Source organism: Oncorhynchus mykiss, chromosome 2 (genome assembly GCF_013265735.2).
Source record: "Oncorhynchus mykiss isolate Arlee chromosome 2, USDA_OmykA_1.1, whole genome shotgun sequence".
Taxonomy (NCBI): Eukaryota; Metazoa; Chordata; class Actinopteri; order Salmoniformes; family Salmonidae; genus Oncorhynchus; species Oncorhynchus mykiss.
This window is the reverse complement of record NC_048566.1, coordinates 29379669-29402070: the sequence shown is the minus strand read 5'-3', so window position 1 is coordinate 29402070 and position 22402 is coordinate 29379669. Positions and strand designations below refer to the sequence as shown.

General features: G+C 42.7%; 1 protein-coding gene across 2 annotated transcripts in view; it reads right to left on the bottom strand.

Annotated features, from left to right (window-relative positions):
• LOC110486083 (ubiquitin carboxyl-terminal hydrolase MINDY-3) overlaps positions 1-22402 on the bottom strand; it is a 48463-nt gene that overhangs the window by 16227 nt on the left and 9834 nt on the right. For both annotated transcript variants that reach the window (XM_036944567.1, XM_021557438.2), the window contains exon 11: positions 3448-3520. In XM_036944567.1, the coding sequence (XP_036800462.1) occupies positions 3448-3520 (73 nt within the window). The remainder of the gene's footprint in view (positions 1-3447; positions 3521-22402) is intronic.

The window sequence follows — 22402 nt, the reverse complement described above, 5'->3', positions numbered from 1 at the left end:
CGTCAGAAAAGATGCCGCCTATTCCTGCTGGAACACACACACACACGCACACAGCAGCGCTCACTAAAGACAGACATCAAAGACAGCGACAAACACACAAATGTGTCCGTGCAGGTCTGGTCCATGGGGGGGTTGTGTGTGTGTGTGTGGGTTATTACTTTGGTGGCCTTATCAGTCTTCAGCTGAACACATACACACACTCCAGCAACATGCATCACGCTCTCATCGTGTAGTGTGACAATCACACATACCATGGGTACCTCCATCGCTCCATACATACATTACATATACAAAAGTAAGTGGACACCCCTTTAAATTAGTGGATTCAGCAACTTCAGTCATACCCGTTGCTGACAGGTGTATAAAATTGAGCACACAGCCATGCAATCTCCATAGACAAACATTGGCAATAGAATGGCCTTACCGAAGAACTGACTTTTAACATGACACCGTCATAGGATGCCACCTTTCCAACAAGTCAGTTCGTCAAATGTCTTCACTGCTAAAGCTACCCCGGTCAACGGTAAGTGCTGTTATTGTGAAGTGGAAAAATCTAGGAGCAACAACGGCTCAGCTGCAAAGTGGTAGGCCACACAAGCTCCAGAACGGGACCGCAGAGTGCTGTAGCACGTTTATAAATAAATAAATAAATAAATAAATAAATATATATATATATATATGTTTTAATTGCCTGTCCTCGGTTGCAACACTCACTACCGAGTTCCAAACTGCCTTTGGAAGCAATGTCAGCAAATGAACTGTTCGTGGGGAGCTTCATGAAGTGGGTTTCCATGGCTGAGCAGCAGCACACAAGAGTAAGATCACCATGCACAATGCCAAGTGTTGGCTGGAGTGGTGTAAAGCTCGCCGCCATTGGACTTAGGCTTGCGTTCTCTGGAGTGATGAATCACGCTTCACCATCTGGCTGTTCGGCAGATTAATCTGGGTTTGGCAGATGCCAGGAGATCGCTATTGCCCCAATGCATAGTGCCAACTGTAATGTTTGGTGGAGGAGGAATAATGGTCTGGAGCTGTTTTTCATGCTTCGGGCTCGGCCCCTTAGTTCCAGTCAACGGAAATCTTGACGCTACAGCATACAATTATATTCCAACTTTGTGGAAACAGTTTGGGGATGACCCTTTCCTGTTTCAGCATGACAACGTATCCGTGCACAAAGTGAGGTCCATACAGAAATGGTTTGTTGAGAACTTGACTGGCCTTGAAGATACCCCTCTAGTGGTGTGGGGGCTGTGCTTTGGCAAAGTGGGTGGGGTTATATCCTGTCTGGTTGGCCCTGTCCGGGGGTATCGTAGGTGTCTTCCGACCCCTCCCGTCTCAGCCTCCAGTATTTATGCTGCAATAGTTTGTCGGGGGGCTATGGTCAGTCTGTTATATCTGGAGTATTTCTCCTGTCTTATCCGGTGTACTCTGTGAATTTAAATACGCTCCCTCTAATTCTCTCTCTCTCCCTCCCCTCTCGGAGGACCTAAGCCCTGGGACCTTGCCTCAAGACTATCTGGCTTGATGACTCCTTGCTGTCCCCAGTTCACCTGGTCGTGCTGCTGCTCCAGTTTCAACTGTTCTGCCCGTGGCTATAGAACCCTGACCTGTTCACTGGACGTGCTACATTGTCCCGGACCTGCTGTTTTCGACTCTCACTCTACCACACCTGCTGTCTCAACCTCTGAATGCTCTGCTATGAAAAGCCAACTGACATTCATTCCTGAGGTGCTGACCTGTGCTGACCCTCTACAACCACTATGATGATGATGATGATGATTATTAGACCCTGCTGGTCATCTATGAACATTTTAACATCTTGGCCTCGGAGCCTGGTTCCTCTCTGTTTCTTCCTAGGTTCCTGCCTTTCTATTGAGATTTTTCTAGCCACCGTGCTTCTATATTTGCATGTCTTGCTGTTTGGGGTTTTAGGCTGGGTTTCTGTATAGCACTTTGTGACATCGGCTGAAATAAGTTTGATCGCAAGAGCCCTGACCTCAACCCCATCGAACACCTCTGTGATGAATTGTAACGCTGACTGCAAGCCAAGCCTAAATCGCACATCAGTGCCCATCCTCAATAATGCTTGTGGCTGAATGGAAGCAAGTCCCTGCAGAAATGTTCCAACATCTAGTGGAACGCCTTCCCAGAAGAGTGGAGGCTGTTATAGCAGCAAAGAGGGGACGAACTTTATTAATGCCCATGATTCTGGAATGAGATGTTTGACGACCATGTGTCCACATACTTTTGGTAATATAGTGTGTCCCTCTCCCCTCATTGTTCGTTCAGTCTCTCAGCTTCTTTCCACGGCCAAAGCAGAGGGTAGTGATTAGAAAGCAGCGGGCCTCAGAATCGAACATCCTCTCGACTCAGTAAATTCTCATAGAGTTAAGTAGAACTCCGCTACGTCCCTCCCTTCTCCAGCCAAGTCACCCGTGATACAAGTCAGTATTCGACATCCATCCATGTTTCAGGACTGTTGGAAACCGGCCACTAGAGGCAACAGTGAGCGCTGTTACCTTCAAGTAGGTTTCGGTTTTGCTAGGGCGTTGTGGACAGGGATGGCGATAGGTGTAAGCATCTGCCTCGGGTTGCAAGTTCGAATCCAACAATAGAAAGTTGCTTCGGAGTTAATACCTGAACATTAAAAATACTTACAAATTTGACTTTTTGAACAACTTCTAAATTCGATGCTTGAGAAATATGGATGAACGTCTAATTCTAACGTGAGACCAAGCTGGATGCCCTATCCTTGCCCCTTTCTTTGCCCCCCCCGGTCACCCCAAAAAGAGGAAAAGGATGGGAGCAGGTTGACTCAGCTGTGGGGAGATTGGGGCGGGCGGGCAGGCTGACACAGACACTAACCCCAAAACAACAGCAGAGATGAGAGGACCCCCGCACAGAGGATGAGGAGAAGAGAGGATGAAAAGATAGGAATGGGAGGTTATACAGGCACATGCTCTACCAGGAAGGAGAGAGGAGAAAATATAACATGTCCAGGATATTGGTGTGTGTGTGTGAGAGAGAGACTGTTAGGCAACATACCATTTATACCGTATGTTGGGGTATTTCGAAATACAGATGGTATGATATTCAATACCGATAAACCAGGGTTTGCGTGCTACGCCACTGCTTATAACTATAAGAAACCTAAGATGTGGCAAATCAATTATATCCAGCTCAGGGCTCCAGCTATGCATTTGGTTTGCTAACTTTCTAGCTAAGTGGCTAAGTGTCAAGATCAAGCTTCTTGGTTACAGCCGAGACATTCAATCCCCTCCTGGATCAAGATCCTCGTTGCCTAAATTGTTGTGGTTTCTATTTTAATAGCACCCCTTGTGTGCACTTCCGGTAATACTGTATACCCCAGTATGGTACAGAAATGGTATGAAAATCTGGATTCTGCCCAACCCTAGAGACTATCAGACTATCATTGAACGGTATTACCTTCTGGGTCGAAGGTTTGGAAGACTCTCCTGGCCTGTTCAGATGGAGACTCAGGAGCCACCAGACACATCTCCTACAAAGACAAGAGAAAGGGACATATGTCAGATTTCAACATTATATTATAGTCTAAACACAGAAATTAGACAGGCTTCCAATTCTCCAGAAAATCCCAAGAGCGAGAGAGATGTTGTGTAGACCGAGGCACACAAAGATCACTTAATAGGTCAAGAATTAAGACTACAACACCAGCTCTAAGGAGTACACGCGCGCGTGTGTGTGTGTACGGACTATCATTATCATCATGCTCTGTTGGGTTATTAGCTGATCTGCAGATAAAACCAGACATTTTGTTTTCACTCAAAACACATATCAGCCAATGAGACGCTCATACAGAGTTATAGTTGTTTGTTTGCTGGCTCAGAGTGATGTTGCCAGGGGGAGAAATAAGGGAAGACAGATTTCACAGAGATAGGACAGTGTGTGTGTGTGTTGAGATGGGGGGGGGGGTTAGTCCGGCCCTCTGGATTCATCAACCCCCAACTCCGTACTCCCTTACCCAAGTTTCATAGTGTAATATGACAGTTTTAACAGGCTGGGAACCAAACTGCATAAGCAAACACGCACTGTGGTTAGCCTAGTATTAATGACACTGGCTGCATCCACTGAACTGGAGTATGTTTACTACAGTGGCGTTTTACACAAACACACTCAGCCCGCATAAACACAGTCAGAAAAGAGCAAATAAACTGAGCACATCTCCCTCAGCTAGCCTTTATTAAAGTAGGAGTTCAGATGAAACAGTAGGAGCGAGAGAGAGAGACGAACAGAGGGAGAGAGATGACAGAGGGAGATCAGGGGAAGAGTTGGAGAGAAAGAGACATCAAGAGGAGAAGGCTCCCAGCTGGTAGAGAGGAGTGCACACACACACATCTCTCACTGTCAGAGCAGCTGGGGGTACAGAATGGGTAGATGTTAGTTTAAGTATCTCTATAAATCAAACGGTACATTCTTCCTCCAGATAGATAGACATGGAGTTAGACGTGTGTGTTAAGGGTTAATGAATGGTCAGGGGGTTAACTGCCCTTACATGAGCATAATTTACTGAGGAGGATGCTGCTGAAGGGAGTGTGTATGTGTGACATACAGCACATTCGGAAAGTATTCAGAATTTTCCAAATTTTATTAAGTTAGACTTGAAATGCATTAAATATTTTTTTCCAAGTCTCCTTGGGTATAACACTACAAGCTTGGCACATCTATCACAGTGCAATCCGTTTTGTCACCAAAGCCCCATATACTACCCACCATTGCGACCTGTACGCTCTCGTTGGCTGGCCCTCGCTTCATACTCGTCGCCAAACCCACTGGCTCCATGTCATCTACAAGACCCTGCTAGGTAAAGTCCCCCCTTATCTCAGCTCGCTGGTCACCATAGAATCTCCCACCTGTAGCACACGCTCCAGCAGGTATCTCTCTCTAGTCACCCCCAAAACCAATTCTTTCTTTGGCCGCCTCTCTTTCCAGTTCTCTGCTGCCAATGACTGGAACGAACTACAAAAATCTCTGAAACTGGAAACACTTATCTCCCTCACTAGCTTTAAGCACCAACTGTCAGAGCAGCTCACAGATTACTGCACCTGTACATAGCCCACCTATAATTTAGCCCAAACAACTACCTCTTTCCCAACTGTATTTAATTTATTTATTTATTTTGCTCCTTTGCACCCCATTATTTTTATTTCTACTTTGCACATTCTTCCATTGCAAAACTACCATTCCAGTGTTTTACTTGCTATATTGTATTTACCTTGCCACCATGGCCTTTTTTGCCTTTACCTCCCTTCTCACCTCATTTGCTCACATTGTATATAGACTTGTTTATACTGTATTATTGACTGTATGTTTGTTTTACTCCATGTGTAACTCTGTGTCGTATCTGTCGAACTGCTTTGCTTTATCTTGGCCAGGTCGCAATTGTAAATGAGAACTTGTTCTCAACTTGCCTACCTGGTTAAATAAAGGTAAAATAAAATAAATACATCTGTATTTGGGGAGTTTCTCCTATTCTTCTCTGCAGATCCTCTCAAGCTCTGTCAGGTTAGATGGGGAGTGTTGCTGCACAGCTATTTTCAGGTCTCTCCAGAAATGTTAGATCGGGTTCAAGTCCGGGCTCTGGCTGTGCCCCTCAAGGTCATTGAGACTTGTCCCGAAGCCACTACGATTTCTTGGCTGTGTGCTTAGGGTCATAGTCCTATTGGAAGGTAAACCTTCACCCCAGTCTGAGGTCCTGAGCATTCTGGAGCAGGTTTTCATCAAGGATCTCTCTGTACTCTGTTCAACTTTCCTTCAATCCTGACTAGTCTCCCAGTCTCTGACACTGAAAAAACATCCCCACAGCATGATGCTGCCTCCAACATGCTTCACCGTAGGGATTGTGCCAGGTTACATCCAGACATGATGCTTGGTATTCAGGCCAAAGAGTTCAATCTTGGTTTCATCAGACCAGAGAACCTTGTTTCTCATGGTCTGAGAGTCCTTAAGGTGCCTTTTGGCAAACTTCAAGCCGGCTGTCATGTGCCTTTTACTGAGGAGAGGCTTCCGTCTGGCCATTCTACCATAAAGGCCTGATTGGTGGAGTGCTGCAGAAATGGTTGTCCTTCTGGAAGGTTCTCCCATCTCCACAGATGAACTCTGGAGCTCTGTCAGAGTGACCATCGGAATCTTGGTCACCTCCTTGACCAAGGCCCTTCTCCCCGATTGCTCAGTTTGGCAGGGAGGCCAGATTTAGGAAGAGTTTGTGGTTCCAAACTTCTTCCATTTAAGAATGATGGAGGCCAATGTGTTCTTGGGGTCATTCAATGCTGTAGACATTTTTTGGTACCCTTACCCAGATCTGTGCCTTGACACAATCCTGTCTCGGAGCTCTATGGCCAATTCCTTTGACCTCATGGCTTGATTTTTGCACTGATATGCACTGTCAACTGTGGGACCTTATATAGACAGGTATGCGCCTTTCCAAATCATGTCCAATACATTTTATTTACTACAGGCGGAAACAGGATGTACCTGAGCTCAATTTCGAGTCTCACAGCTGTCATGACTCTCCTGTGAAGACCTGAATGAACAGGTTACAGTGGGTCCGCTATACAGCGCCCTCGCTCTCCCACATAGGGGGAGAGGGGGGGAAGTTTGCCATTTTACGACAGTCATAAATACCTGCCACTATGCAGAAATGAAAGTTAAAAACCCCTTTGTTACAACAGAGATTTTGTAGTACTGTGACATCCAAGATTGGATAATGAAACAATATTTCCATAATCCAAACACTTGGAATGGTCCATGGGTATTTAAAGAACAATCCTGTTGAATTCATTACAATTTTGTGATGTCATTAAAGACGCTATAACCAAATAACGATAACTCTAGAAATGTAAATCTGATAACTGGGATGTATACATCTAAATGTTGTGGAACTTAAATTATTAAATATTAAACTATTTGTGAGAAGATGAAATGTGAGTTTAGCCTTCTAAATGAGAGAATTGTTTTTCATGTAAAGTTTTACCCAGTCAGTAACCACGCCCACATGAGCACAGACCTTGTGGTAACGTGAATGACACCGCCCTCCAAGGTGAGTGCTTAATAAGACTCGCTGAATAATTTACATATTAGACCAGAAAAACCATGGAGCGTGGCTGCACGTTGAAATGGTAGGAATTTAAATCTCTAGAGACATTTATATATTTAGAGTTTAGTCGGGAGATGGTCGGGAGTGGTGCCCCAGATTACTACTTAATTGTTATATGATTAATCTCGTAATAATTGAACGTGGTATGTAATCATTTTATAAATAAACAGTCAAACACAATGATAGTCACGACATAGCAAAGTGACCAAATAGATATTTCTGTTCCTAAAAAACTTTTTGCTTTGTCATTATGGAGTATTCTGTTTAGAACGCAGAGGATTTTTTCCACAATTTGTTACGTTACAGCCTTATTCTAAAATTGATTTATTTAATTTTTTTAATCAAGGGGTGAATACTTTGATGGCACTGTACAGTATAACCCAGCTATAGAGACGGGGTTAACTCATGTACTCTCCTCTAGCAGTGAGGGTTAAGACTCAAGAGTTATAACTGTAGTTAATAACACAGCGCTGGAACCTATATGAGAGATGCAGGACACACACACACACACACACACACAGGAAATATTCCCAGTCGGTATTCAAGTAATAATATGGAATGCCTCAACCACAAATTGCAGAAAAAACATTTTTCATTCACCCTCATTGTAAGCTGCAACTTGGTCGTAGTTTTTTTGTTCTACAGAAATAACAAAACATGCCGAAAAGCTGCTGTGTTGTTCAAAGTACATGTAGCCAGGTCAAAAATCACAACCTACGGTTCGCAATGCTCCCATGTAGGGAAATAGATCTTGCGAGAAGAGCCCTGTGTCTTCAGGTTATCCGGTGTGGGAGAGTGGGAAATGTGGGGACGTGTTGTCCATGTAGTCTACACACGTGTGTGGAAGAAATTTCATCACAGGTAAGACATTTAACTTGTTTAGTATAGTCCGTTTGAAACTCCACCCACTACTTGCAGCTGTATAGTCTGTGTTTTTGGTCTTAGCTAGCTTAATGTTAAAGTTATCTAGCACTCACTCACGTGGCTGCTAGCATCACCATGAAAAGGGGTGTAGGAAGCACTACAATATTACCTTTTTATAAGTAGGGAGAACGCTAGGGAGCGGGCAATGTTGAAAAGTAAACTTTAGACATGTACTTTTCTTAAAATGTAGTTTTGTAAAACGACTAAAACAGACCAAAAAAAAATGGTGCTTGAAAAATGTCAAGTTTTTGCTGTGAGCCAATGGGGTAATCACCACAGGTTGTTTTCCACACAAGCGGGCAGGGTTGTGACGTTCTCTCACCTCCATGTCTCAGGTCATAACCAGGTCTGGAGTCTCCTTAAAACTTCTTTGGGATAGGGGGCAGCATTTTCACTTTTGGATGAAAAGCGTGCCCAACTGCCTCCTACTCAGTCCCAGATGCTAATATATGCATATTATTATTATTAGTATTGGATAGAAAACACTGAGTTTCTAAAACTGTTTGAATGATGTCTGAGTATAACCAAACTCTTATGGCAGGCAAAAACCTGAGAAAAAAAAATCAAAACAAGAAGTGGGAAATCACCAATAGAAAAAAAAAAAAAAAAAAAAAAGCACCAAGAGATAAAATGAATCACTAACCTTTGATGATCTTCATCAGATGACACTCATAGGACTTCATGTTAAACAATACATGTATGTTTTGTTCGATAAAGTGCATATTTATATCCAAAAATCTCATTTTACATTGGCGTGTTATGTTCAGTAGTTTTGCAGAGAACCACATCAATTCACAGAAATACTCATAAATGTTGATGAAAATTCAAGTGTTATGCATGGAACTTTAGATACACTTCTCCTTAAGAGACAGTAATATACTCTCATTTACAGACAAGGCAACCTGAAGTCTGCACACACAGCTCAGATACAATAACGTGACACACTAACAAAACGTGTCTATGTACAGGTAACTGCCAAAATAAAGAAAACACCAACAAAGTCTTAATATGGTGTGGGGCCACTACAAGCCACCAGAAGTTAATGCACCTCGGGATTCTTGGCGCACCGATCCCTTTAGCGGGATCATTTGTCAACATCCGCTGAATTGCAGAGCGCCAAATTCAAATTAAATTACAAAAAATATAAAATTTTCATGAAATATAGCAAAACACAGCTTAGCTGGTTGTTAATCCACCTGGCGTGTCAGATTTCAAAAAAGCTTTACAGCGAAAACAAACCAAGTGTTTTTGTGAGGATAGTTCTCAGTAGACAAAACATTACAAACAGCTAGCAGCAAAGTAGATTGGTCACGAAAGTCAGAAAGGCAATAAAATGAATCGCTTACCTTTGATGAGCTTCGGAGTTTGCACTCACGAGACTCCCAGTTACACAATAAAATGTTCATTTTGTTCGATAAAGATTATTTTTATATCCAAAAACCTCAATTTCGTTGGCGCGTTTTGTTGAGTAATCCACAGGCTCGTGCAGGTCACGACGGGCAGACGAAAATTCCTAATAGTATCCGTAAAGTTCGTAGAAACATGTCAAACGCTTTTTTATTATCGATCCTCAGGTTGTTTGTACAATAAATAATTGATAATATTTCAATTGGACAGTAGCCTTTTCAATACAAGAGAGAAAGAAAAGGTCTCGTTCCTGTGTCGCACGCATGAACAAATCTGGGGACACCTAGCTATCCACTGATGCGATGTGATCAGTCTCACTCATTTTTCAGAATAAAAGCCTGAAACTATGTCTAAAGACTGTTCACACCCTGTGGAAGCCATAGGGAAAGGAATCTGGTTGATATCCCTTTAAATGGAGGATAGGCTTGCAATGGAACAGAGTAGTTTCAGAAAAACAGCACTTCCTGGTTGGATTTTCCTCAGGTTTTTGCCTGCAATATCAGTTCTGTTATAGTCACAGACAACATTTTGAAAGTTTTGGAAACTTTAGTGTTTTCTATCCTAATCTGCCAATTGTATGCATATTCTAGCGTCTGGGCCTGAAAAATAGGCAGTTTACTTTGGGAACGTTTTTTATCCAAACATCAAAATACTGCCCACTTGCTTCAAGAGGTTATTAATGCACCATGGCATAAACTCTACAATTGACTAACTTTATTGGAGGGATCCGACACCATTCTTTCATGAGATATTCCATCATTTGGGGTTTTGTTGATGGAAAACTCTGTCTCAGGCACCGCTCTAGAATCTCCCATAAGTGTTCAATTGGGTTGAGATCTGGTGACACACACAGAAACTTTAAACCCCCTGTGCTCGTTTGAGACCCCTCTTTCAAAAAGCCACAGATCTCTTCTAGCCATGATAGCCAAAATAAGGGGCAACTGTGCATTTTATTACACCACCCTAAGCATGATGGGATATGAGTTGCTTAATTATCTTAATGAACACCCGATTTCAACATATTTTGTATTCCTCATTTACCCAAGTGTTTCCTTTATTTTGGCAGTTACCCATGTGTGTGTAGTGTGTGGGTGTGTTAAATGCCTGGCCTGCTAGTATGTCTTTGTGTTTTATTAGAGGCCTGGAGATGCTGCTGAGTTTAGATTACATGTCATGTCACACACTCCACAGGGAAGGGGTGTGTGTATTAGCACCGTCCCCTTCCAGCCTCTTGTTTGCTTGCACTGGACCAGAGGACTGCATTCTCTAAATGTGTACGCACGTGCACACCCCCCAATGGTACCAAGATGTGTGCGCTATGAAAATCAAGAGGAATGCATTCCAAACTAGCTCAGAACCTAATTCGGTTCCACAAACCCTCAAGTCTGGGTTGTCTACTGGAGCGGATTCTTATTCATCAGATCCAGCTCCTGAACAGCAACAAAAAACCTCTTCAAACAGAAACACACTAGTCCAGCTCATCTCTATCCATCTGGTTCTCTCCCCTTCCTTCCTACTTTAGTTTGGGCATTTTCTAACCCTCTCACCTTCCCTCCCTCCAGCCTCCCCTTAACCCCTCGCTCTCTCCTGAGATTTAAGGACGGAGGAAATTGATTCTCTCTGGTATAGGTTATGGCATCAGAGGAAAACAGAATGTTTCAGCTAGCGTTTACCTCATAACACCACACCCAATGGATTTTCAAGGAAATGGATAATACAATTATTGTATAAAGTGATCATTAACTCCAAAAGCAGAAGTCTGTCAGCAGTTCCCATGGCCTTTTAAAGGGGTCTTATTGAGATGAGTCCAAGTCCCATATCATCTGTGAAGATGTTGTGTATTGTGCTTCGACTCCACTTAAGTCTTGAGGGTTGGAAACATCTTGATGTTGGAGTGAACTATCATTTTAGATTAGAGCAGTTATTTCATGTCCCCTGGGAAAAAGCAGGGTACTGGGTAGTGTCTGCCTGCTAGGGGAATGGAACACATGTCGAGGCAAACTAGATGACCCAGAGTCATGGTCCTCATGATTTCACTGTGATGACTTCCAATAACCACCATGGCTCCCAAGGCACTGGTGACATAGTACACACACAGTCCTGAAAGAGGGGGAACCTGATCCTGATTAGCATTAATGGTCATAGATGTGTGTGTCCACCCTCAGGTGGTTGTTTTCCTGTTGGGAATGTGATCCCAGAGTTCCCATCTGGATCCGTTTGTCCCGCTGGAGACCGTGGACCCCTCATTTCTGATTTTTCACTTGGCTGGAGAGAATGGAGACTCAAGGCCTTGGTGTGCTCGAAGTAACACGTTTGAGTATATGAATTTACATTCAATATGCAAGATGTGAGGGCAAGTTACTTAGATGCAAGAGCATAGTACAGAATTAATAGCATGGCATTTACATCTACAGTATGTCAAAACCAGTGGCTAAAAAACCCTAAATGGCTAAGAAACAAATGGCACAAAAGGCCAATTTATTCTTCTGTCTCAAGGCTACGGTATATAGTCTTTCTGAATTACGTATACATGCATCATTACAGACGTTGGGTGATATGAATCTCATTCAACTTTCAATTGAACAGTGAGGCATCTGCTGATTTTTGGTACAGAGAGTGATATTCAGGAGCTAGAGCTATTTCAAGTTTGGATTGTCACATGTTGAGGCCTCTGATAATTCTGTGTGCCTGTGTGATCTGGGTCACAGGGTTATATAAAAACACTTGTACCGTGACCGGGAGTCCCGTATGGTTGTGGGGCTTTCCAGGGCTCATCGCATTCTAGCGACTCCTTGAGGTGGGCCGGGCACCTGCAAGCTGACCTCAGTCGTCAGTTGAACGGTGTTTCCGCCGACACATTTGTGCTGGCTTCCGGCTTAAGCAAGCAGGTGTTAAGACACAGCGTGACTTGTTTCAGAGGACGCATGATTCGAGCTTCGCCTCTCCCGAGCCCGTTGGGGAGTTGCAGCGATGAGACAAGATTGGTAGTTACAATGTGAATATCATGAAAAAAAAGGTCAAATTTTAAACCAAAAATATATTTTTTAGCCCTTTTACTTCAAACCATTTTAACTTTTGAGTAAGCAATCAAGCAGGTTATGCATTTTATTATGGTAAGCAAAGATATGTAGTATATGGCATCCGGTTTGGGTTCTCCTCCATCCTCAACACACAATGAGCTCATGCAGCTGACGCTACGCTGATTAGGGAGAGGAGCCGTCTGCCCCGTCAGACACAAGGTCTCCCTTTTTCACATACACACGCGCGTGCATATCGTGTCATTACAGTTGTAACTAGTTAATGTCAGAGTGTGTGTGATGACGACGACAGTGTTCAGTGTGTTAGTTGAGAGAGCTCTGGAGCTGACCTCAAACCATGCATCTTGTGATGCCTGTTCTAGGATTCCCCTGTGTCCCTATCTAGTGTGTGTGATGTCCCGTTGTTAGTGTGGCTTTTAGACCATTAGTGTGTGACTGCCTCATAGCATTAGTGTTTTAATCTGATCTAACAGGACAAAAGCTCCCCCTCTCCACCACCCTCCCTCTTTTTACCTTTCTCACCCCCCTCCATCCTACCGCTCTTCATCCCATTACAGGCTCTCTATAATGGCCTGTAATGGGATCTGAGGCCTTCTGTCACCACAGAGAAGGAGGGAGAGGAGAAGGGGATGAGACTACAGAGGGAGGAGAAGGAAGAAAGGCAGGGGAGGAGAGAGATGGTGGAGAGAATATTTTTTGTATTTGAAAACTGAGACAACATCCATACCGCTCCAAAGTGTGCACAGTAATTTCAATGCACATTATGACTCAAAGAAGAGTGTGTGTTTTTGATTTATTTTAAGCTCTCATAGCTGTGCCGTTGAAGAACTAGAGCAAGCACACTTGTAGTTGTTTTGGACACAGCCCAGCATCCCCACCTTTACCAATTACTGATAGTCCATTATAAATCGCGATCTGGGTCAGGTGAGCATAATTTTAAAACTTCTATTGCCAACATGACAAGCTAAATTATAAAATAAGAATCTTGTGTTAGCTTTGACAAGGCAATTCAGAGAAGCAGATCATAATTTTGGTTCTCAGAAATGAGTCATGTGTGCATTCAGATGCGTGGTGCACAGCAAATTCTCTTCACAACAAATAGGCTCATTCTGTTGAGGACAACCCAGGGTATAACACCAAGTCATCTTGTACAAACATAGTGATCATAAATAAACCTTGACACTATGATATGCGTTTTATGCAGTGTTGGAAAAAGTACCCAATTGTCATACTTGAGTAAAAGTAAAGATGCCTCAATAGAATATGACTCAAGTAAAAGTGAGTCACCCAGTAAAATACTTAATGAGTAAAAGCCTGAAAGTATTTGGTTTTAAATATACTTAACGTTCAATAGTAATTGCCAAAAGATACTTAACCCGTGTGTTGTCTTAAGGGTCAAAAATAGCAGAGAACCCCCTAAATTATGTTTTTTTCCCCTTTTCCTAGAGTGACCCCAACATTAGAAAAAGTGAAACATCACCTTTGTTCATATTTCCCTGAAAGCTGTACACCACCAGGGTAAAAATATTCTATTACGGTCATTTCTGACCCGGCAGTTCTAAGATAATTTACAAACCACAAAGATGCACACAATGATAAATTGAGATTAAGTGTGTTACTGATTCAACTCAGCCAGCAGCTCCTGAAGAGGAAGATCACCATGGTTGGCACAGTTAGAAAGAACACATCTGAGCACCCCCCTGCACTCCTCGCAACAAGAGGGAGAGAGGCGTTCTCATCAAAGTTTGCCTTCACCACCACTCTAGTTTCCTACCTCCCAAAGAGAAAAAAGAATGTGGTCCTCCTGAGCACAATGCACAAAATGGCATAGATCAGCGATCATGAGGACAGGAAGCCAGCCATCATCTTGGACTACAACCACAACAAAGGAGGCATGGACAACATGGACAAGGTGATAGTACTTACAGCTGCAGGAGGATGACTGCCCGCTGGCCCCTGGTCATCTTCCATAACATCATTGATGTGCCCTCATACAATGCCTTCGTGATATGGAACAAACTCAACCCTACCCGGATGCCTGATAAGAGGAACAAGAGGGTGTTCCTGGAGCAGCTGGGAAAGGCACTTGTAACCCCACACATTCAAAGGGAGCGCCTCCCCCGCACAGCAGCCTCTGCAGCACTTGTGAAAGCTGTTCAGGGGGCTGAATGCACACACACTTGCATACTATCCTACATGTGCTAATTTAGAGTTGATTGATTTTATGTTCTTCACATTTATTTATTGTTGTTTATACCCCTTGTGGGTGTGGGCAATGGTTAAAAAAATGGGAGGCTAGTATTTTGTAGTTGAATTCATCATTGTACACTATAAGAATATATCACTATGTTGCCAAAAGTTAGACTTATCGTTTCCCTTCAATAAAATGCATTCAAAATGACATTCTGCACATTTCTGCTGCTTTCTTGCTAATTTTTTAAATTATGTTTACACCAAAAAATAAACCTACTTTAGTAAAGAAAACAATTATGACAGGTGTTTTGTAATAAAAAGGAGTGGTGTTCACTGATTTAAATGCAGTCTTTCTGCATTGTGAAGAGGTAAAACCCAGGTATTCAAAGTTTGTGATGAATGACAGGTTGTTTCATCATGCAAAATAGATTTGGGGTTTAAAATTCAATTTATCTGCTTTATTTTAGGGGTTTAGTGAAGGCGGGTCATTTTTTACCCTTAGGACAAGGGGAGTATACAGAATGTTTAAGACCACACAAGGGTCAAGTATCAAATGTGAAAGTATGAATCTTTTCAAATTCCTTATTAAACAAACCAGAATGCACCATTGTCTTGTTTTTTAAATTTACGGATAGCCAGGGGCACATTCCAACAGTTAGACATCATTTACAAATTAAGCTTTTGTGTTTAGTGAGTCCACCAGATCAGAGACGGTAGGGATGACCAGGGATGTTCTCGAGTGTGTGAATTGGACCATTTTCCTGTCCTTAATTTTTTTTGTAAATGTTAAGCATGTTACTACTGTACAGCCACTGCGTTCTAATTCTACTGTACAGTTAATCAGTAAAATTGTATTTGTCACGTGCTGAATACAACAGTGAAATGCTTACTTACAAGCCCTTAACCAACAATGCAGTTAATAATAAAAAAGGTATTTAGTCAAATAAAAATGAATTATTATTTTTTTTAAATCAGAATTGAAAAATAAAATAATTAAGGAGAAACAAAAAAAGAACAGTAGCGAGGCTATATACAGGGGGTACCGGTACAGAGTCGATGTGCAGGGGCACAGGTTAGTCCAGGTAATTGAGGTAATATGTAGGTAGAGGTAAAGTGACTATGCTTCTACTCTGTTTATTATCCATGCAATGTAAAAATGGGGTTGAGGGGGGACAATGCAAATAGTCCAGGAGTCTTATGGCTTGAGGGTAGAAGCTGTTAAGGAGCCTTTTGGACCTAGACTTGGCGCTCCGGTACTGCTTGCTGTGCGGTAGCAGAGAGGACAGTCTGGCTAGGGTGGCTGAAGTCTGGCAATTTTTTGGGGCCTTCCTGACACTGCCTGGTATAGAGGTCCTGGATGTCAGGAAGCTTTGCCTCAGTGATGTACTGGGCTGTACTGTAGAACTTTTTGTATAACTTTTTGAGGATCTGAGGACCCATGCCAAATCTTTTCAGTCTCCTGAGGGGGAATAGGCTTTGTCGTGCCCTCTTCACAACTGTCTTGGTGTGCTTGGACCATGTTAGTTCGTTGGTGATGTGGACACCTAGAATCTTGAAGTTCAACCTGCTCCATTACAGTCCTGTCACATCAGTCATAATGACATATTTTGATCCGGAAAGGATGGAAGGGAGTGCGGAAGGAAGGATGTACTTTAAAAGGGCTTCTGGTTGCCCTAGGGGACCATGTCCTTTGTCTTCTCTCTCTGTAGTGTTTCCTCCTTTCTCTCTTCCTTTCCATCTGAGAGTGATGCCATTCACAGGCCTCGATCCTCAAGCCCCTCTCGGGAGCGGTGTGTGTCTGTGTGTTTACACACTGATGGTTTAACCGGTGTGTGTGTGTGTGTGTGTGTGTGTAGTAGCACCGTTATGGGTCAGTGATTTAACGGGAGATAGAGCAGCTCTTCTGGCCCTCAGTGTCTCTCAAGAGACTGGCCTCTTACTGACACACAGTCTTTCCCCAAAGAGCATGTGTCTGATGTATAATACAGACACAAGAACACATCTTCCTGAACGTCTCAGTAAGTGAGAGCGGATGGGGTCATTAGGTCTGAGGCAGGTCTCCCTTTCAGAGCATCTTAGAAAAATAAAATAATTATGGTACCTTACCTGTGAGTGCTCTCTCTCACACACACACACACAAAGCTAGATCTGAGTGAAAGAAGTGTACAGTAACCGTCATTAATATTCTCTGACCTGTTCTATTCTAGCAGGGACAAAGGCTGTGTGTGATAGGGCCTGGCCCCTTGTCCGTGACTGGTCTCAGTCTCTATAGCTGCCCTGTATAGCCCTGTTCTCTAGTCTTGTTCTGTTGTTCAGACACACACACAGAGAGAGACCCCAGATAGCTTGTTGTCCCTGACAGACCATTAATCACCTGTCTTTCTCTGGCACACACACCTCTCAGCCCCTCTTAGCCAGGACAAAGGTCTGAGTGTAATTGAGTCTTCTGCTTCAAGAGGCTCTGCACCTGACAAAAGTGAAACACTAAACCAACACCACAAACACTGTAGACTAGGAGTTCCTGTTAGCGTGAGAGGAAGAAAATGGTCAGGGATGGATAGATGGAGAGGCAGATGAAAGTATGTGTCAGGACAGTACAGAGGGACAAAAAGGGAGGGGTAGAGAAAGGAGGAAGGGGAAGCTGAAGAGCGTGCTCGACGAGAGGGGTAAGGCGACACCCATCTACAACTACTTAAGCTGATTGCTGGCTTTGATACACAGGTATAGCAGTATACAGTTACACACACGATCCACAGCTAACAGAATCCAGTGCATGTATGTATGTAATGTATGTATAGTGGGGCAAAAAAGTATTTGGTCAGCCACCAATTGTGCAAGTTCTCCCACTTAAAAAGATGAGGCCTGTAATTTTCATCATAGGTACACTTCAACTATGATAGACAAAATGAGAAAGAAAATCACATTGTAGGATTTTTAATGAATTTATTTGCAAATTATGGTGGAAAATAAGTATTTGGTCACCTACAAACAAGCAAGATTTCTGGCTCTCACAGACCTGTAACTTCTTCTTTAAGAGGCTCCTCTGTCCTCCACTCGTTACCTGTATTAATGGCACCTGTTTGAACTTGTTATCAGTATAAAAAGACACCTGTCCACAACCTCAAACAGTCACACTCCAAACTCCACTATGGCCAAGACCAAAGAGCTGTCAAAGGACACCAGAAACAAAATTGTAGACCTGCACCAGGCTGGGAAGACTGAATCTGCAATAGGTAAGCAGCTTGGTTTGAAGAAATCATCTGTGGGAGCAATTATTAGGAAATGGAAGACATACAAGACCACTGATAATCTCCCTCGATCTGGGGCTCCATGCAAGATCTCACCCCGTGGGGTCAAAATGATCCCAGGAACTGTGAGCAAAAATCCCAGAACCACACGGGGGGGAACTAGTGAATGACCTGCAGAGAGCTGGGACCAAAGTAACAAAGCCTACCATCAGTAACTCAAAAAGCCGCAAGGGACTCAAATCCTGCAGTGCCAGACGTGTCCCCCTGCTTAAGCCAGTACATGTCCAGGCCCGTCTGAAGTTTGCTAGAGAGCATTTGGATGATCCAGAAGAAGATTGGAAGAATGTCATATGGTCAGATGAAACCAAAATATAACTTTTTGGTAAAAACTCAACTCGTTGTGTTTGGAGGACAAAGAATGCTGAGTTGCATCCAAAGAACACCATACCTACTGTGAAGCATGGGGGTGGAAACACCATGCTTTGGGGCTGTTTTTCTGCAAAGGGACCAGTTCGACTGATACGTGTAAAGGAAAGAATGAATGGGGCCATGTATCGTGAGATTTTGAGTGAAAACCTCCTTCCATCAGCAAGGGCATTGAAGACGAAACGTGGCTGGGTCTTTCAGCGTGACAATGATCCCAAACACACCGCCCGGGCAACGAAGGAGTGGCTTCGTAAGAAGCATTTCAAGGTCCTGGAGTGGCCTAGCCAGTCTCCAGATCTCAACCCCATAGAAAATCTTTGGAGGGAGTTGAAGGTCAGTGTTGCCCAGCAACAGCCCCAAAACATCACTGCTCTAGAGGAATGGGCCAAAATACCAGCAACAGTGTGTGAAAGCCTTGTGAAGACTTACAGAAAACGTTTGACCTCTGTTATATACCCTTTGTTGGCAATGACAAAGTATTGAGCAAACTTTTGTTATTGACCAAATACTTATTTTCCACCATAATTTTCAAATAAATTCATTAAAAATCCTACAATGTGATTTTCTGGATTTTTTTTTTCCCATTTTGTCTGTCATAGTTGAAGTATACCTATGATGAAAATTACAGGCCTCATCTTTTTAAGTGGGAGAACTTGCACAATTGGTGGCTGACTAAATACTTTTTGCCCCACTGTATATATGCAGAAGGATTTCAGTTTATTCTTGGAAGAATTTCTTACTAAAATAGTGTTCCAAATTGTTGAAGTAAATTTACTTCAAGATAGAATGTGCAGTAGGGGGGAAACAGTGCCACCCCACCATCATTGTTATAGGTCATTATCAATAAAACATCACAATACGGTGTAGAACATTCGATTTGCCTGCTAGAGGGCAAGGAGACCCAACTCCACTTAAACCAGTGACAACTACGTGCCGTTTAAGGGATTGTTGAATAAAATATTAATTATTTGGCTGTAACAATCACCTCTTGAAGAACATAGTCAGAACTCCAAATTTCTGATTTTTTCCATACAAAATAATTGCTCACATTTAGCTCAGCTCTTTCATCAGATATATAGCAAGTAACTGCATGCTTTTCATGATCAGTAAGCATGATTATGTCATACATGAGGGTAGCCTCGATCGCTCAATATTAGCCACCATTAATTTGAGTGATAAAATAAAAGTGAATTATACCTGACAAGTATTTTAAGTTTAAGATAATTTTCCCATCCTTTGTGGGCTCTGCCTGTCAAGCAGCAGAAGGAAGCATTTGCCAATGTACTGTTAGCTGATATTTTCTACTTTGCAAGCTACCAGTAGAAACGTTGTACAGTAGGCTAAACATAGTGGTAAGTAGACCTAATGTACTTTTTTATCCAACCAACGTAGACCTACTTAGTGAAGTTAGCTAACATCCCCTTTTCAACTTTGTTTAAGTGTTCGAAAGTTAGAGGAATAAATATCATACCCCCCCCAAAAAAATGCAAACCTCCCATAACTTATTGTAATGGGAGAGGTTAGCATGTCTTGGGGGGGGGGGGGGGGGGGGGGGGTGATATTTGTGCCATTCATTCAGGACTATCCGTAAAAACTATCCGTAAAAATGGTAGCATGTTTAGAAACGTACATTATTTACCATGAATTTCTCTTAGGCACTACTTTGAAGAAGCTCAAATATATTTTGATTTGTTTAACACTTTTTTTGGTTACTACATGATTCCATGTGTTATTTCATAGTTTTGATGTCTTCACTATTATTCTACAATGCAGAAAATAGTAAAAATAAAGAACCCCCCCCAACTTTTGACTGGTACTGTAAGTGAATGTGCCAATACTTTTGGTCCCCTAAAATGGTGGGGTGGGGGGGACCACGTACAAAAAGTGCTGTAATTTCTGAACAGTTCACCCGAAAATACTCTCAAATGTAGGCGGACAGTCTGCACTTAAAGTCAGTTGTAATCATTTAAAATCCAAAGTGCTGGGATAAAAAGAGTCAAAACAAAAAAAGGGTCACTGTCCCAAGAGCCCCAGAGCTCACTGTATATGGCTAGTTAACAAGCTAACTTTCAGGGGATAAACTAGATGGCTATATCCAAATATTGTTATATTTGCTTGTCATCTATTATATTGGCGATTACAGTAGTGTGACTGACGACTTTACCAGGACAAGGACTTGCCAATGTCAAGCTCTTTCCAAAAGCCTAAATCTCTGATGAAGCAAGCTAAATGACATGTTTTCTTAGCTAGCCAGCTACATGCCAAATGGATAGGCTACCCCTGAAGTACATGATCAATTGATGTTTACTGAAAGCATGCAGTAAAACTATCAGAGCTAAATGTGGAGTAATCTGAACTGTGTAGTTCTGACGATGCTCTTCAAGGAGGTGATGATATTAAAACCAAATAGTTAACATTCATTTAAACAACCCCTTGAAAATGGCAAGTAGTTGTCAATGGTTTAAGCGGAGCTTGGGCTCTCCTTGCCCACCAGCAGTCAAATCAAATGCTCAGCACCATGTGACATTTTATTTAACCTATTGTTTTTGTTGCCACGCAGCATGGTAAAAAAAAAAAAAAAAGAGCATATTGTTGGTTGCGACCTGTCATTCAGAGCAAAACTTGCCTGTTTTGCATGTTATTTTGGCATTAATACGTGTCACATATCAGTTTGCCAACAATGTTATAAAATATATATAAAATTGAGTTAATAAAGCTGCACAAAAACATGGTCTCTTTTTTGTTATCTTGAGTAAGGCAGCTCGAGAATGCAGTCGTTTTAGCCTAATTCAGTGCTTTCTGTGGTGGTGGTGCAAGCCAGCAGAAAATACAGAGCGTTGCACCGTGACTGGCTCAGTGTTCTGTCACTCATGGGGACACTATGCACTGCCAAGTCTAAGGGTAGAGCTAGAACATTCTAGCCCCTTGGGGGCTGCCATAGAGTTACAGTACATTAGAAGTGCCAATCGAAAAAGGCTCAAGGTCATTGGCCACAGATAAAATGAAGTCAAATCAGGTTATATCTACAGCAGCTCTGATTGTGAAAGTATGATGTTGGCATGATCAATCTTAGCTAGCAGTTATCATCATGAATCAAGTCGACAAGCTACTGGCAAATCCTTGTCATATGAAGAAAAATTATGAAGAGAAATTATAAATAAAAACAAATCGGTACTCATCGGCTATAAACATAACACAAGTTGGAAATCGCAAATTCAGCAAGTGGTTTGGAAGGAATCAATGACAGTGGCTAACTGCCAGCATTGCAAAGAAAGCACTAGCCTGCTATTCAGTGGAATGGTTGTGTGGTCCCAAATTCGGGATTAAGAGGCAATTTTCCAAATTTAAAATGATAAACATTCAACATTGGCCATGCTGTCAATGAAGCATGATTTGTGCCATGCTCAAAACAACTGTTAACTCAGAACTACACTGCTCAAAAAAATAAAGGGAACACTTAAACATCACAATGTAACTCCAAGTCAATCACACTTCTGTGAAATCAAACTGTACACTTAGGAAGCAACACTGATTGACAATACATTTCACATGCTGTTGTGCAAATGGAATAGACAACAGGTGGAAATGATAGGCAATTAGCAAGACACCCCCAATAAAGGAGTGGTTCTGCAGGCACAGACCACTTCCCAGTTCCTATGCTTCCTGGCCTTTGTTTCGGTCACTTTTGAATGCTGGCGGTGCTTTCACTCTAGTGGTAGCATGAGACGGAGTCTACAACCCACACAAGTGGCTCAGGTAGTGCAGCTCATCCAGGATGGCACATCAATGCGAGCTGAGGCAAGAAGGTTAGCTGTGTCTGTCAGCGTAGTGTCCAGAGCATGGAGGCGCTACCAGGAGACAGGCCAGTACATCAGGAGACGTGGAGGAGGCCGTAGGAGGGCAACAACCCAGCAGCAGGACCGCTACCTCCGCCTTTGTGCAAGGAGGAGCACTGCCAGAGCCCTGTAAAATGACCTCCAGCAGGCCACAAATGTGCATGTGTCTGCTCAAACGGTCAGAAACAGACTCCA